Below are 16,897 nucleotides of genomic sequence, written 5' to 3' on the forward strand. Positions count from 1 at the left end.
GGGCTGGAAGAGCCTGTTCCACGCTCTGTCTCCAAATAAAAGATCTCAGAACAGAAGTCTGAAAGCACGCATTACCAAATTCGATCCTGTGCCTACTGTGGTAGCAGACACCAACAGAATCAACAAACTCATTCGTTAGGCCAGTGATGTTGTGGGGATGGAACTGGACTCTCTCACGGTGGTGTCTGAAAAGAGGATGCTGTCCAAGTTGCATGCCATCTTGATCAATGTCTCCCATCCACTACATAATGTACTGGGTGGGCACAGGAGTACATTCAGCCAGAGACTCATTCCACCGAGATGCAACACAGAGCCTGCCTGTGGCCATCAAACTTTACAACTCCTTCTTTGGAGGGTCAGACACCCTGAGCCAATAGGCTGGGCCTGGACTTATTTCCTGGCATAATTTACATATTACTATTTAATTATTTATGGTTTTATTACTATTTAATTATTAATGGTGCAACTGTAACGAAAACAAATTTCTCTCGGGATCAATAAAGTATGACTATGACTATGTACGATCTTGTACGATAAGATAGACTCTCGATCTCACACTCTGCCTCGTTGTGATCTTGTACTTTCTTGTTTACCTGCACTGCACTTTCTCTGAGGATGTTACAGTTTATTCTGTGTTCTGCTGTTGTTTTAACCTGTACTACCTCAGTGCACTGTGTAATCATTTGATCCGTATGAACGGTGTGCAGTACAAGCTTCTCACCATATCTTGGTACATGTGACAGTAATAAACCAACTTCAACAAATTAACCAAATTAAAGAGCTCATCACTGTTCCTGCTAAGCTCCACGGGTGCACAGCCACACAGTGACTGAAATTCTCCCCCACACATAGCCTTCGTTGCCACGCAGGTGGAATTTTCTTTTATACAATGTTCTCAGGCTGCATAAAAATTTCCTGCAGTTGTAAATAAACAATCATTTTGGCGATCAACCATCTTGTGGGTCTTTGCAATGTGGGACAGCTCTGGAGTACCCCGGGAAGACCCACGTCGCCGCAGGGAGAACGTGCAAACTCCACATAGACAGCGTCAGAAGTCAGGATCGAACATGGATCGCGGGAGTTGTGAGACAGCAGCCCTACCTGTTGTGTCATTGATCGGCGTTGGGAGTGGGGTGGGGAGGAGCATCAAATAGCAGTGTGGGGGTTGGGGACAGGCTGTGAGTTGGGGTGGGCGGTGCATTTAGAGATCAGACCTCTAACTCCGTGTGCCTTCCCCAGACTCCGCCAGCCCCAGCCTCCTGTCCGAGGACGCAGCGCTAGAACGAACATTCTTCGTCCGCATGAAGTCGACGCTGACTAAGCGAGGGGTCCACATCAAGTCTTCAGGATACAAGGTAACTGTGGGCGGGGAGGGGGAGGGCAGCAGTGCTGTGGTGGGAAGGGGCTGCGTTCACACCGGTGGAGATCACCCTCAGCTCGCACGCACGTGCAGCAGGTTCAGCAGGGCACAGTGGCGGGAACGTGAAACTGAATCAGAGGTTGTTCGGTTCCTGCAACGTTCCACCAAGAGGTGAAACCCTTCAACCGACAGGAATCCGAATCAGGTTTAATATCATCAGCATATGTCATGAAATTTGTTAACTTAGCAGTAGCAGTACAATGCAATACACGATAATATAAGAAAAAATATGAATTACAGTAAGTATATATATAAAATAGTTAAAATAAATAAGATGAGAGTGAGCAGTTTCAAGTTCCTGGGTGTCCAGATCTCTGAGGATCTAACCTGGTCCCAACATATCGATGCAATTATAAAGAAGGCAAGACAGTGACTATACTTCATTAGGAGTTTGAAGAGATTTGGTATGTCAACAAATACCCTCAAAAACCTCAATAGATGTAGCATGGAGAGTATTCTGACAGGCTGCATCACTGTCAGGTATGGGGGGGTGGGGGGGCTACAGCACAGGACCGAAAGAAGCTGCAGAAGATTGTAAATCTGGTCAGCTCCATCTTGGGTACTAGCCAGCAAAGTACCCAGGACATCTTTAGGGAGCGGTGAATCAGAAAGGCAGCGTCCATTACTAAGGACCTCCAGCACCCAGGACATGCCCTTTTCTCACTGTTACCATCAGGTAGAAGGCACACAACACAGCAATCCAGGAACAGCTTCTTCCCCTCTGCCATCCCATTCCTAAACGAACATTGAAACCTTGGACACTACCTCACTTTCTTTTAAATACATAGTATCTCTGCTTTTTGTGTGATTTTTAATCTATTCAATATACATATACTGTATACAGTTTACTGAATAAGATTTACTTATTTATTTATTAGTATTATTATTATTTTATTTTTCTTCAGCTAGATTATGTATTGCATTGAACTGCTGCTGCTAAGTTAACAAATTTCATGTCACATGCCGGTGATAATAAACCTGATTCTGATTCTGAGTTGTGAAAAACTAGAAATAAAAAAGTAGTGAGGTGGTGCTCATGGGTTCGATGTCCATTCAGAAATTGGACGGCAGAGGGGAAGAAGCTGTTCCTGAATCGTTGAGTGTGTGTCTTCAGGCTTCTGTACCTCCTCCCTGACGGTAGCAATGAGAAGAGGGCCTGTCCTGGGTGGTGGGGGTCCTTAATGATGGATGCCACTTTTGTGAGGCATCACTCCTCGAAGATGTCCTGGATGCTACAGAGACTGGTGCCCGTGATGGAGCTGACCGAGTTCACAATTTTCTACAGCTTACCTTGATCCTGTATAGTAACCCCCTCTCCCCATACCAGGCGGAGTTGCAGCCAGTTAGAATGCTCTCCACAGTACATCTGTAGAAATTTGCAAGGGAGCCCCTTCAAAGCCAGAGGGGATCTTGGACCAGAAAGTGAAGAACAAACCTGTGTGATTTGCATTAATCCCACATTAGCTGTTTTTGCATTACTTATTTAATTTAACTATTTAATATATATTTACTGTACAGTCAGCACTCCGTATCCGCGGGTTCCGCATCAGCAGATTCAACCAACCGCGGATGGAAAATATCAATCGCGGATCACGATTTTTGCGTCTGTACTGAACACACACACACACTTCTTTTTCTTGTCATTATTCCCTAAACGATACAGTATAACAACTATTTACGTAGCATTTACATTGTATTAGGTATTATAAGTAATCTAGAGAGGATTCAAAGTATACGGGAGGATTGCGTAGGTTATATGCAAATACTACGCCATTTTATATAAGGGACTTGAGCATCCGCAGATCTTGGTATCCGCGGGGGGGGGGGGGCGGGTCCTGGAACCAATCTCCTGCGGATACCGAGGGATGACTTTTTTTCAATATTATCATGCATTGCATTGTACCGCTGCCGCAAAGTTAATAAATTTCATGACATTTGCTGGTGATATTAAACCAGATTCAGATTCTGATACAGCAGGCTAGAAGCTGTCCTTGCAGCTGGTTAGTAAAATGCCCACGGTTAAATTCTGCAGCTGGGATGGGATTAGAGGAGAGATTCCCCTCTCCTTTTCCATTTCAGCTCTACTAGAATACTTGCAGAACAAAATTATTTTCGCTCATTGCATTTCGTGCTTTCAGCCTTTCTGAATCTTCTGTCCCAATGAATCCCCACGCGCTCCCCTCGACTCTCCACATGTTCTAACCTCAGACAGATACTATTTACAGCAGGCGATCCACCCCCCGGGAGGTGGGAGGAAACTGGAGCCCCCGTTGGAAACTCCATGTGAAGCACGCAGGGGAAACCCACGCAGTCACAGAGAGGACATACAAACTCCTTACGGGCAGTGGCAGGGATTGATCCCCGGTTGCGGAATTGTGAAGGATGTAGATTGGTGCAGGTTCTTCTCCTCTCAGCTTGGATGAGACTAGAACTAAAGGTCAACTGAAGAAACCCATGGGGGGGGGGAAACGTGCAAACTCCGCGCAGACAGCGCCAGAGGTCAGGGTCAAACGAGGGTCACCGGAGCTGTGAGTGAACAGCTGTACTGCACAGTTGTACGGGTCATGAAGTCATTCACAGAGACACCTAGTCCATACTGACAAAATTCCCATTTCGGTTGATCCCACTTGCCTGCATTGCCCCAGATTCCTTTAACCTTTCCTACCCACAGACCTGTCCAAATGTCTTTCAAATGCTGTTCGCTCCCCCTGGAAGCTCGTTCCACAGACAGATCACCCTCTGGGTGAAAAAGTCACCCCTCAGCTCCCTATTAAATCTCTCCCCTGTCTCCCTAAACCTATCCCCTCTAGTTCTTGTTTTCCCCAACCCTGCGAATAAACTGAGTGCATTCACCTTGTCTATGTCCCTCATACTTTTGTACACAGCTGTACAAAGGACATATGGGCAGGAGTCAGCTATTTGGCCCACCGAGCCTGTTCAACCGTTCAATACGTTCATGGCTGATTTCATCATGGACTCTGTCCCACCCACCAACCGTTTCCCCGTAATCCTTAGATCCCCTGCTATGCAAAAATCTATCTAACTGTGTCTTAAATATATCTAACAAGATAGCCTGAACTGCTTCCCTGGGCAGAGAATTCCACAGGTTCACCGCTCTCTGGGAAAATGAGATGCGTTTGATGGCTGGGGGCCTCTGCTCACTGGAATTCAGAAGAGTGAGGGGATGCGTTTGATGGCTGGGGGCCTCTACTCACTGGAATTCAGAAGAGTGAGGGGTGACCTCATTGAAACCTACCGAATACTGAAAGGCCTTGATAGAGTGGATGTGGAGGGGATGTTTCCTACAGTGCTGGAGTCGAGGACCAGGGCTCAAAATAGAAGGACGTCCATTTAGAACGGAGTTGGGGAAGAATTTCTTTAGCCAGAGAGTAGTTCATTGTGTTCATTGTCACAGGCAGCTGTGGTATATCTAAGGCAGAGGTTGATAGATTCTTGATTAGTCGGGGCATGAAGGGATGCGGGGAGGAGGAAGAAGAATGAGGCCGAGAGGGAAAATTGATCAGCCATGATGAAATGGTGAAGCGGACTCGATGGGCCAAATGGCCTAATTCTGTTCCTATATCCTATATCCTAATTCTGTTCTGATATGGTCTAAAAGCAGTTTCTCCTCATTTCCATCCTAAATGGTGCAATCCGGGTCATATTACGATTGAGGAACGTGTTTGCAGACCGGATATTGAACTTTTTACTGTTGGACTTCGGCCACATTCCACCATGATACAACACTGGGTGGCACGGGAGGTCATTCCTGCCTGTGGCCATCGAACGTGCAGCTCCTCCCGTCGAGGGTCAGACACCCTGAGCCAATAGACTGGTCCTGGACTTATTTTCCATCTGGCATAGTTTGCATTTTGTTGTTGATTGTTTGTGGTTTTTGTATTGCTATATTTATGCTCTATTCTTGGTTGGTGCGGCTGTAATGAAACCCAATTTCCCTCCGGATCAATAAAACATATCTATCTATCTATCTATCTATAAATCTATTCCTCCTGCTCCTCTCAGTATCCTACACTCCAATGGATAAAGTTCCAACTTGTTCGACCTATCTCTCCATAAACTCAAAACCTCAATTCCTGGCAACTCGCTGTAAGACTCCTCAAAGTCAAAGTACATTTATTATCAAAGTACGTGTTCAGAATACAACCCTGAGATTCATCTTCCTCACAGACAGCCACAAAACAAAGAAACACCAAAGTTCAAAGTAAATTTTATTATCAAAGTACATACCCACATACAACCCTGAGATTCATTTCTCTGTGGGCATACTCAGCAAATCTATAGAATAGTAACTATAACAAGGATCAATAAAAGATCAACCAGACTGCAGGAGACAATAAATTGTGTAAAATCAAATATAAATAAATAGCAATAAATAACGAGAACATGAGATAAAGAGTCCTTAAAGTGAGATCATTGGTTGTGGGAACATCTCAATGGATGGGCAAGTGAAATTGAGTGTAGTTATCCCCTTTTGTTCAAGAGCCATAAGGTAGAGGGGTAGTAACTGTCCTTAGACTTGGTGGTTTGAGTCCTGACACTCTTGTACCTGGTGCCAGCAGCGAGAAGAGAGCATGGCCTGGGGGGTGGTGGGGATCTCGGATGATGGATGCAGCTCTCCTACGACAACGTTTCACGTAGATGCGCAGGGAGGGCTTTACCTGTGACGTACCGGGGCTGAATCTGCCTTTGATTTTCCATTCAAAGACATTGCTGTTTCCATTACCAGGCTGTGATGCAGCCATTTCAACCCGTTCAAAGAAAAATATCAAACACCCAGCGCTCCTCTGAATTCTTCCAGCGTAATGACGTATTTCCTATAGCCTGGTGAGCGACACCATAACAATATTCCAAACGCGGTCCCACCAACTGAAACGTAACAGCACAGCCTCTATACTCAACGCCCTGGCTGATGTAGACCAGCGTGACTAACAGGTTCTTCACCCAGGACAACGTGTCCTGCTATTAGTTTTTATTTAGAGATACATCACGGTAACAGGCCCTTCAGCCCAAAGAGACTACACCACCCAATTACACCCATGTGACCGACTAACCAATGCCTTTGGAATGTGGGAGGAAACCAGAGTACCCGGAGGAAACCCAAGCGGTCAGGATGAGAATGTACAAAAGATGGGAATTGAATCTGGGTCGCTGACTCTGTAATACTTACCTACTCCCCGTGACACCGCTGGTGTTTCGGGCAGCAATGAAGGTCCTCCATCTCTGGTGGTGTTCAGGGCTTCCTTCATCGTGTCAGTAGCTTCCTCTCAGTTTTCACTCCTGTCAGTCATGCCAGTCTCTTGTAGAGACTGAGGAATACCGTTGCACTCAGATGTAGAAATATATTTTGTTGCTGTTTCTGTAACAGTTTTGTTTTACCAATCAGGGTTGAGCTGAATCCCCGAACCTGGAGGACCGGTGGACCACTCTTAGTCTGGCCTCCACCCTTTGACCTGTTTGGCATGGGTGACCCTACCAACAGCCAAAGCATGAACCCCTGACTCCAGCCAGCACAGCTCTCCAGGTCACTGAGGCACGCAAGCCTCCAAACCCAATGACAACGTTGTGGTCCTCTTGGAGGGACTCTGTTAGAGCATCTCGCTAACTGCTGCACCACCTGCAAGACTGACAGTAAACCCAATTCTCACTCAGATTTGGCCACTTACATTCCTGGGTCCCACTGTTCTACAACACTCCACAGCAACACCGCCACCCCTCCCATCACCACCATTCACTCTGAAAGTCCTGACCTCAGCAGTTTACCCACAATGCAACACCTCCTATCTATCAGAATTAAACTGCGTTTGCCATTCCTCAGCCCTCTGTAACTCCTGATAACCACCGTCAGCTACTCTAGTGTCACCGACCAGCATAACTATGACACGCAATCCAATCATTATCACAGTGGGATCTTGCTGTGCACATACGGCCGTTGCCATGGCGATAGTGATTGCGTTTCCTGAAGCACTCATTATCTGTGAGGCATGCTGGGACCTCCCGAGGCTGTGACATTAGGAATGACAATATTCTTCGAATTTCAAATAACGCACTAAGGTAGCTTCAGATAACAACATTGTTGAGAATTGTAATTGTCTCCCCTCACAAGCTGCCAGCTCTGCATATGATCACGCCTTCCATGCCGTGTTGTAGGACGTGGGCGGTCAGGGTCTTTCCGTGACCACGATTGTTCTTGGCAAATCTTTCTACATAAGTGGTTTGCCATCGTCTTCTTCCGGGCAGTGTCTTCACCAGACGGGTGGTCCCCAGCCATTATCTCTTCCTGTGACCCTTCTTCAGGACTGGAAAACAAGGGGGCAGATGCAAGAATAGAAATGTTATGGGGAGGGGAGGGAGGATAACTCAAAGGTGATAGGTGATCCCAGGTGGGTACGTTTGAGATGTTTGGAGGGAAGTATTTGGGGGGGTAGGTTTTTACACGGAAATTAGTGGGTGCAGGGACCACCCTGCGAGGGGAAGTGGTAGAGGCAGATACATTCGGGACATCTAAGATAGGCATCTGGATGAAAGAAAAATGGAGGGCTTTGTGGGAGAAAAGCGTTTTATATATATCTTAGCGTCTGTTAAAGTGTCAGCACAATGTTGTGGGCCGAATGGCCTGTACTGTGCTGCAATGTTCTACGTTCTCCATGGCCTCAGGTCCTCTTTTAATCTTCTCACCTTCAATCAGTGCCGTCTGGTATTAAACACCGTTACCACTGGGGTGGTGGGGTGGAGATAAGTCTCTACAGAGGAGGCGTATGACGCTCCTTCCCTCCGCTAGCCTGCAGGTCACCCTTGGGCAAGGTGTAGCACCTGCTTAGCCCCCGATCAGGGTCATGTGAACCCATGGGGGCAGGTGGCGGACGGTCGTACGAGCAGCCGGTGCAGATCACAAGTCCTGGTTATGCGACCACTGACACCAGGCAGACAATCTCTGAAGAGTATTGATAATGGCTGGGGTCACCCATCTTGTAAAGACACTGCCCAGAAGAAGGCGATGGCAAACCACGTCTGTGGAAAAATTTGCCAAGAACAAGCTGGTCAAAGACTGTAATCACCCCTATCATACAACACAGTGCATAATGAACCATGGGATAAAATCAGTGTCCCTAGTTTTAGACATCTCTACTGGGGATTAAAACTGCATTGTCTAATTTTTAGACCCCTTTCCCTTGGGATTAATCCAAGGAATTAAGACCCTTGGAAGTCTTTGGAGACTTAGATGTTTAATAGATGTTTGCGTCAAGGGGTATATGGATTGAATGGTTAGATAGTTGGAAAACCATCACAGTAAAAGGCTCGGCTGGCCAAGTGGGCGTGAAGGATGATAGCTCTTACCGGCTCACTCTTTGAAACACTCAGGGATATAGAGTCATAGAGCACTACAGCCGAGAAACAGGCGGGTCAGCCCATCTAGCCCATGCTATTCCAATCCATCTACCTGCACCTAGCCCATGGCCTTCCATACCTCTTACTCATGTGCCATAAGACCACAAAATATAGGAGCAGAATTAGGCTATTTGGCCCGTCGAGTCTGCTCTGCCATTTCATCATGTCTGATCCATTTTCCCTCTCAGCCCCAATCTCCTGCCTTCTCCCTGTATCCCTTCATGCCCTGACCAATCAAGAATCTATCAACCTGCACCTTAAATGCACCCAATCACTTGGCCTCCACAGCTGCCTGTGGCAATGGATTCCACAAATTCACTACTCCCTGGTTAAAGAAATTCTTCCTCATCTCCATTCTATAAGAACATCCCTCTGAGGCTGTGTCCTCCTGTCTTAGACTCCCCCACATCCTCTCCACATCCACCCTGTCGAGGCCTTTCAACAGTTGATAGGTTTCAGTGAGGTCCCAACCCCACCCCTCATTCTTCTGAACCCCAGGCCCAGAGCCATCAAACATTCCTCAAATGATAAGCCTTTTAATCCTGGAATCACTTTTTGTAAGCCTATCCAAACTTCTCCTAAATGTTACAATTAAACTCACTTCTGCTGGCAGCTCATTCCACACTCTCACCAACCTCAGAGTGAAGAAGGCATACCCTTCATCATTCAGGAGTCAGGGATCAATTCCTGCCGCTTTCCGTACAGAGTTTGTATGTTCTCCCAGGTTTCCTCCGGGTGCTCCAGTTTCCTCCCACAGTCCAAACACATATGGGTAGTAGGTTGTGGCCATGCTATGTTGTCACTGGAGGCAAGGCGAGAACTGCGAGCTGCTCCAGCCCATCGTCAAACTGTGCTGGTCTCTAACGCAAACAACGCGTTTCCCTGGATGTTTTGATTTTTCAATGTACGCGTGACGAGTATAACTGATGTTGAACGTCTCATTCCCCTGCGCTCCAGAGAATAAAGTCCTAACCTTTTCAACCTTCCCCTATCACTCAGGCCTTCAAGTCCCGGCAACGTCCTCGTAAATCTTCTCTGCACTTTCAAACTTCTTCATATCTCTCCTGTAGATAGGTGACCAGAATCGCACAATTTGGCCTCGCCAACATCTTCAAAGTTCAGAATAAATTTATGATCAAAGTATATACAGTATACGTCACCGTATACAAACCTGAGATTCGTTTTCCTGTGGGCATACTCAGTAAATCGAAGAATCATAATAGCATCAACGAAAGACTGCTCTCCACAGGGTGTGCAAAAGTCAAAACTGTGCAAACACAGATAAGTAAAAAAAAATAAATAAGCAATAAATATCAAGGGCACAAGATGAAGAGTCCTTGAAAGTGAGTCCAGAGGATTTGGGAACAATTCAGTGACGGGGCAAGTGAAGTTGAATGAAGTTATCCCCACTGGTTCATAGCTGAGGGGTAATAACTGTTCCTGAACCTGGTGGTGTGGGTCCTGAGGCTCCTGTACCTCCTTCCTGATGGCAGCCGTGAGAAGAGAGCATGTCCTGGGTGGTGGGGCTCCCTGATGATGGATGCTGCTTTCCTGTGACAGTGTTTCATGCAGGTGTGCTCAATGGTGGGGAGGGCCAAATCCACTACTTTTTGAAGGATTTTCTGTTCAGGGGTATTGGTGTTTCCATAACAAGCTGTGATGCAGCCAGTCAATATACTCTGTGCTGCGTATCTATAGAAGTTTGTCAAAGTTTTAGACGTCATGCAGGATATTTGCAAACTTGTAAGGAAGTTTTCTTCGTAACTGCACTTAGCGCTAAGACCTGGACAGGTCCTCTGAGACGGTAACTCCGAGCAATTTAAAGCTGCTGACCCCGTCCACTTACCTTTAACACATCATCCCACCTCCTGAAGTCAGTGTCCTAATTTAAGATGGCCAATGTGCCAAAAGCTCTCTGTACCTTTGGAAAGGTTGTCACTCCCATCCCTCTCTTGGGAACTGACGGTATGTCATAAAGCTACAGAGCTCCACGGTAAGGAAGGAAAGGCGGAAAGTCGGAGAGTGACAGCACAAACATATCCTTCGGCCCACCAAGTACAGCACCGTGCAGAAAATCTTAGGGAGAGAGGGAGAGAGAGGGGGAGAGCGAAAACTTTTGCACAGGACTGTATTTGTCAACGTGGAGCAGAGAGCAAGTTTGTAAGTCTGGCGGGAGCAAAGGATGTTGGGAATGATGAGGGTGGAACGCCGGGGGAGGTGGGTGGGACAGGTGGCAGGGAAGAAGTGCCAGGGGTGGGGGGAGTTGGCGCGGGTGCCCAGCCCTGAGACACCAGGCAAAGTCATTTGATGCCAAACAATTGGTTTATTGATCATTACAGAATGTCTTTCTGGTGCCTCCCTCTCCCCCCCCTCTCCCTTCCCCTTTTCCCAACCGTGATTCCCCTCTCCCTGCCCCCTTCCCACTCTCAGTCCACAATAGAGACCCAGATCAGAATCAGGTTTATCATCACTCACATATGGCATGAAATTTGTTTTTTTTGTGACAGAAGTACAGTGCAAATACATAAAATTACTACAGTACTGTGCAGAAGTCCTATATGTGTGCATGTGTGCGCGTGTGTGTGTGTGTGTGTGTGTGTCTAACACTTCGCACAATAGTGCAGATGTCAATTATTCTCTCCACATTCTCATCATCTCTCCCTAAATTCTACCAGCCCCTTACACACTGGGGATTAATTAATTAATTAACTCACCAGTCCAGTGGTGGAGGCAGATACACTAGTGAAATTTAAGAGACTGCTAGACAGGTATATGGAGGAATTTAAGGTGGGGGATATTGGGAGGTAGGGTTTAAGGGTCAACACAAAATTGTGGGCCGAAGGGCCTGTACTATGCTGTACTATTCTATGTTCTATGTCCACATCCTTGGAGAGGAAACCAGAGCACCCGGGGGAGAGGGGGCAGGAGGTGGAGGTCATAGGGAGAGCGTGAAAACTCCACAAAGACAGTACCCGAGGTCGGAATCGAACCGGTGTCACTGGCACTGTGGGATAGTGGCGCTGCTAACCACTCCACTGTGCCAATTAAAATGCTCTCCAACATAGTCGCACTTTCCGCCTCTCAGTCATGAAAGGTTACAGAAAAAAAAAGAACTGCACTTCTAAGAATGTGATCAGAAATACGGATGGAGAGCTCATGGCCATTGAAATCGTTATGGTCCATAAGGAAAAAAGATCTAAAGAAAATTAATTTGGGGCAAATATCCTTTATATAAAACATTCGAAGGCTTCATATGGTGGGGCGTGCCTGCCCCCTTGTGGCAGGGTGAATGAGTGCAAGCTGAAAGCCTGCAAACATTACTCTATGATTCCAAGTTATGCTCTTTCCCACATCGTTGGGAAATGGTTTAGTCAGGATGCTGACCTCCCGTGTTATGGAGTTCAAGGTCAGGAAGTTGTGTTGAAGCTTTATAAAACTCTGGGTAGGCTGCACCCAGAGTACTGCATTCATTTTTTTAAAATTGTGATACAGCTTGTAAAAGGCCCTTCGCGCCGCACTGCCCAGCAGTCCCCCGATTCAACCCGAGCCTAATTGCAGGACAATTCACAATGACCAATTAACCTACGTCTTCGGTCTGTGGGAGGAAACCAGAGCAGCCAGAGAAAACCCACGCAGTCACGGAGAGAACGTACAAACCCCTCACAGGCAGCGCAGGGACCTGGTCACCCCCCCCTCCCACTTTATAGGAGGGGCGTGGAGGTTTTGGAGAGCGTGGAGGTTTTGGAGAGGGTGCAGAAGAGGTTCTCCAGCATGCTGTCTGAATTAGAGGCCAGGTGCTATGTGGGGAGGTCTAGCAAACTTGGATGGCTTTCTCTGGAGCGACAGAGACTGAGGAAAGATCTGATTTGAGGTTTATAAAATTATGAGAGACTAATATAGAGTTGAGAGTCAGAATCCATTTGTCAGAGTTGAAATGTCTAATAATCAGAGATGGAATATTTAAAGTGATGGGGTAAGTTCAAAGGAGATATGAGGGGCAGGTTTTTTTTTACGTAGAGAGTGGTGTGTACTGCCGTGGGTGGTGGTGGGGTCAGATTTGCCAGAGGTGTTTGAAAAACTCTGCCGGCTCTCTGATTACTTTCTAATCCACAGGGTTCTTCCGGGAAACAGGAATGGCAAGCAGTCTTAATTCTAACGATCATTTATTTTGAAGTACAAACACACAAATGCTAAACATACTAAATAAAGAGCTGAGAAACAATGCCAAGAGGTAAATGAACAGCAAAGAATACAAAGACAAAAAGATAGCGCCTCTGAAAAATCCATCACTTTTATAGCTAAGATAAGGAAAATTCCTTAGATAGTCTAAACCAATCAATGGTTGCACAATTATATCACGTAGGTAAGATGCTAACACTTAGCCAATGACAAATGAGGAAGGCGATGAACCATTAGTTTAGCTGCTATACCAATTTCTGCCACTGAGTCAGGATGAACACCACATACCATGAAAAATAAACAAGTTTGGTAAAAGTACAAAGGATTAAAATACAACTTTGGTAAAAGTACATTAATTCACTTTATGAAAAGTATTAAAAAATCATGCAAAAATAGAAATTGAAAAAGTAGTAAGGTAGTGTTCGTGGGTTCAATATCCATTCAGAAATTGGAAGAAGCTGTTCCTGAATCTCTGAGTGTGTGCCTTCGGGGTGCTGATGGTAACAATGAGAAGAGGGCATGTCCTGGGTGGTGGGGGTCCTTAATGATGGACGCTGCCTTTTTGAGGCATCGCTCCTTGAAGATGTCCTGGATACTACGGAGGCTGGTATCCATGATGGAGCTGACTGAGCTCACAACTCCCTGGGTGGAGGGATGCAGAATGTGTTGGGTGTCATTAGTTTGATCGTATCAGAATAGTGTGTTGGGTTGAAAGGTCTGTTCCAGTACTGGGTTGTTCTAAATCCCACCAAGAGAAGAACAAAGATATTCCCCTTCGTAACACACACAAAATTCTGGAGGGACTCAGCAGGTCAGGCAGCATCTATGTAATAAACAGGTGGCAATTCATAAACACAAAATACTCTGCAGACGCTGGGGTCAAATCAACACTCACAACACGCTGGAGGAACTCAGCAGGTCGGGCAGCATCCGTGGAAACGATCAGTCAACGTTTTGGGCCGGAACCCTTCATCAGGACTGAAGAGGGAAGGGGCAGAGGCCCTATAAAGAAGGTGGGGGAGGGTGGGAAGGAGAAAGCTGGTAAGTTCTAGGTGAAAAACCAGTAAGGGGAAAGATAAAGGGGTGGGGGAGGGGAGGCAGGGAGGGGATAGGCAGGAAAGGTGAAGAAAGAATAGAAGAAAGCACAATGGGTAGTAGAAGGAGGTGGAACCATGAGGGAGGTGATAGGCAGCTGGGGGAGGGGGCAGAGTGACATAGGGATAGAGGAAGGGAGGGGGGAGGGGGCAGAGTGACATAGGGATAGAGGAAGGGAGGGGGATGGAATTACCGGAAGTTGGAGAATTCTATGTTCATACCAAGGGGCTGGAGACTACCTACACGGTATATGAGGTGTTGCCCCTCCAACCTGAGTTTAGCCTTATCATTGCAGTAAAGGAGGCCATGTATGGGCATATCCGAAGGGGAATGTGAAGCAGAGTCGAAGTGGGTGGCAACCGGGAGATCCCGTCTGTTGTGGCGGATGGACTGGGGGTGCACCAATAAACAGGTGGCAATGAAGGGTCTCGGCCAGGAGGAAGCCCATGTGGCCACAGGGCAAACAAACTCCTTGCAGACAGCGGGCACTCTCCCATTAACTTCCCTCTCCCCTTTCAGGTCATTCATGTCACCGGTCGCCTGAGGCCGCGGATATCGCTGCCCCACGCCCGTGCCGTCCCCACCAAGTTCATGGGGATGGTGGCCCTGGCCCACACGCTCCCTCCTTCCACCATCAACGAGGTGCGCATTGAGTGCCACATGTTCGTCTCCAGGGTCAGCCTCGACCTTCAGATCATCTACTGTGAGAACAGGTCAGTAGCTGTGCAGCGGCAGGGGGTCAGAATGCAGTGCAGGAGGGCGATACTGCGGGGAGCTCGCTCGGACCACAAGAGCTCTACAACCATGATGTATCCCATCGCATCTGCTTTCTGCTCCATAGATCTGATACTCTTGTCTCTCCCTCTTGCTGTCCACCTGGTAATTGTCAAAGGTGTGTCTATTCCAACTATTATCCAGTTAGACTCCAACCTCTTTTATACAAGGGGTCTGTGAGCCCCAGGTTGGAAACACCTGAATTAGAATAAGAACCTTTTTTATCTTCTTACTACCTGTCATGTCACTGGCGTTTAGGGCAGCAATAAAGATCCTCCATCTCTGTCGGATTCAGGGCTTCCTTCATCGTGTCAGTAGCTTCCTCTCAGTTTTCACTGCTCTCATCACGCAAGTCCCGGGTGGAGACTCAGGAATACCATCGCACTCAGATGTAGAAGGATTCTTCATTGCTGTTTACATAACAATTGTTTTTTTGACCAGTCAGGGTCGTTAGCCCTGAGCTGAACCCCCGAACCTGGAGGACCAGAGGATTACCCCCAGCCTGGCCTCTGACCTTTGACCTGTTTGGCATGGGTGACCCCACCGGGAGCCAAAGCATAAAGCCCTGACTCCAGCCAGCAGAGCTCTCCGGGTCATTGAGGCACGCAAGCCTCCAAACCTCGACAAGGTTGTGCTCCTCTTGGAGCTGGTGTTCCTGGCCTTCTTCAAACCATGGACCGATTAAGCAAGAGTTTGTGGATCCCAGGTCAGGAACTCCTGAGTTCGAGGATCAAAGCCACAGAACTCAGAAACCACCTGGTCCATGCTGCCCAAGATTCCCAATACTAAGTCTATTTGATGGCATTTGACCCATAACTCTTTAAACCTTTCCTATCCATTTACCTGTCCAAATGTCTTTCGAATGTCATTACTGTACCTGTCTCAGCCACTTCCTCCGGCAGCTCATTCCATATACTGACCACCCTCTGGGAGGGAAAATGTTGCCCCTCAGGTTCCAATTAAATCTCACTTTAAACCAGGAATTTTACAACAACATTTACAAGGTCTGGGACAACTTGCAATAACTCGGCCGGAACTTCATGAGGCAAGGATCAGGACAACTAAGCAAACAAAAAGTTAGCACTGCCTCTTTAAATACAACTTGTCCAAGGGTGACCTGCAGCCTCCTGGAGGGGAAGAGTGCCTTATACTTCCTTTGCTGGAGTCGTATCTTCTCCCGCCACCCAAAATGAAACGTGCTCAATAACTTGGTCTGCACAGCTGTCTGTGGCAATGAAGTCCACTGATTCACTACACTATGGCTAATAAAATTCCTCCTCATCTCTGCCATAAGATGACCATGACATCTTTGTTCTCTTCCTTCCTTACAGTGGAGTAAGTCGATTAATATTAGTTGTGAACACCCTTAAAATTGGCTATAATCACAAGATGTACATCTCCCTCTTGACTTCTGAAGACAATCTGGATCAAAGTATCACAAGATCCAGCAGAGCATTCACAATAGGGGTGTTGGTTACATTTACCAGGAGCGTTGTTTATCAAAGGTTCATTTATTGTCAAAGTATGTATGCAGAATACAACTCTGAGATTTGTCTTCTCCAGATAGCCATGAGACACAGGGAAAAAAATGAAGTCATTGAGGTCCCTCTCCTGCACGAAAAAGAACTCGCAAACTCCAAACCCCACGCCAATCTCCCTCGCACAAAAACTAAGAGATCGCCCACCCATACATGGCAGCTAAATCATCAAACTCCCTCTCCCCAAACACCAAGACCCTGCCATGCAAAAAAAAAACGGTGACAATAACACCAAACACCTAACTCCTGCCCCACCCAAAAAAGTAACATATCACCCACCGGCTGATTGGCAAAAAGAAAGGACAAACTGAAGGAGGCCCATATAAATCGATAATCACCTATGTCTGGGAAATTCGAAAGCATCGAGGGGAGCGACAGCTCGAACTCAGTCCTTCTGTGGGGTCTCCATCTGCGGAGAAGCAGCCTGCCATGGGGATCAACCTCTGGCCCGACACAGCTTCCCACGGGGAGTGACCTCCGGCCC

General features: G+C 47.0%; 1 protein-coding gene across 1 annotated transcript in view; it reads left to right on the forward strand.

The window, feature by feature from the left end:
* Positions 1 to 16,897, forward strand: part of LOC140203783 (neuronal PAS domain-containing protein 3-like) — a 765,293-nt gene that overhangs the window by 612,710 nt on the left and 135,686 nt on the right. Inside the window, exons 7-8 of the mRNA XM_072269856.1 lie at positions 1,240 to 1,355; positions 14,621 to 14,814. Of these exons, the coding sequence (XP_072125957.1) occupies positions 1,240 to 1,355; positions 14,621 to 14,814 (310 nt within the window). The remainder of the gene's footprint in view (positions 1 to 1,239; positions 1,356 to 14,620; positions 14,815 to 16,897) is intronic.

This window comes from Mobula birostris, chromosome 10, assembly GCF_030028105.1.
Source record: "Mobula birostris isolate sMobBir1 chromosome 10, sMobBir1.hap1, whole genome shotgun sequence".
Classification (NCBI taxonomy): Eukaryota; Metazoa; Chordata; class Chondrichthyes; order Myliobatiformes; family Myliobatidae; genus Mobula; species Mobula birostris.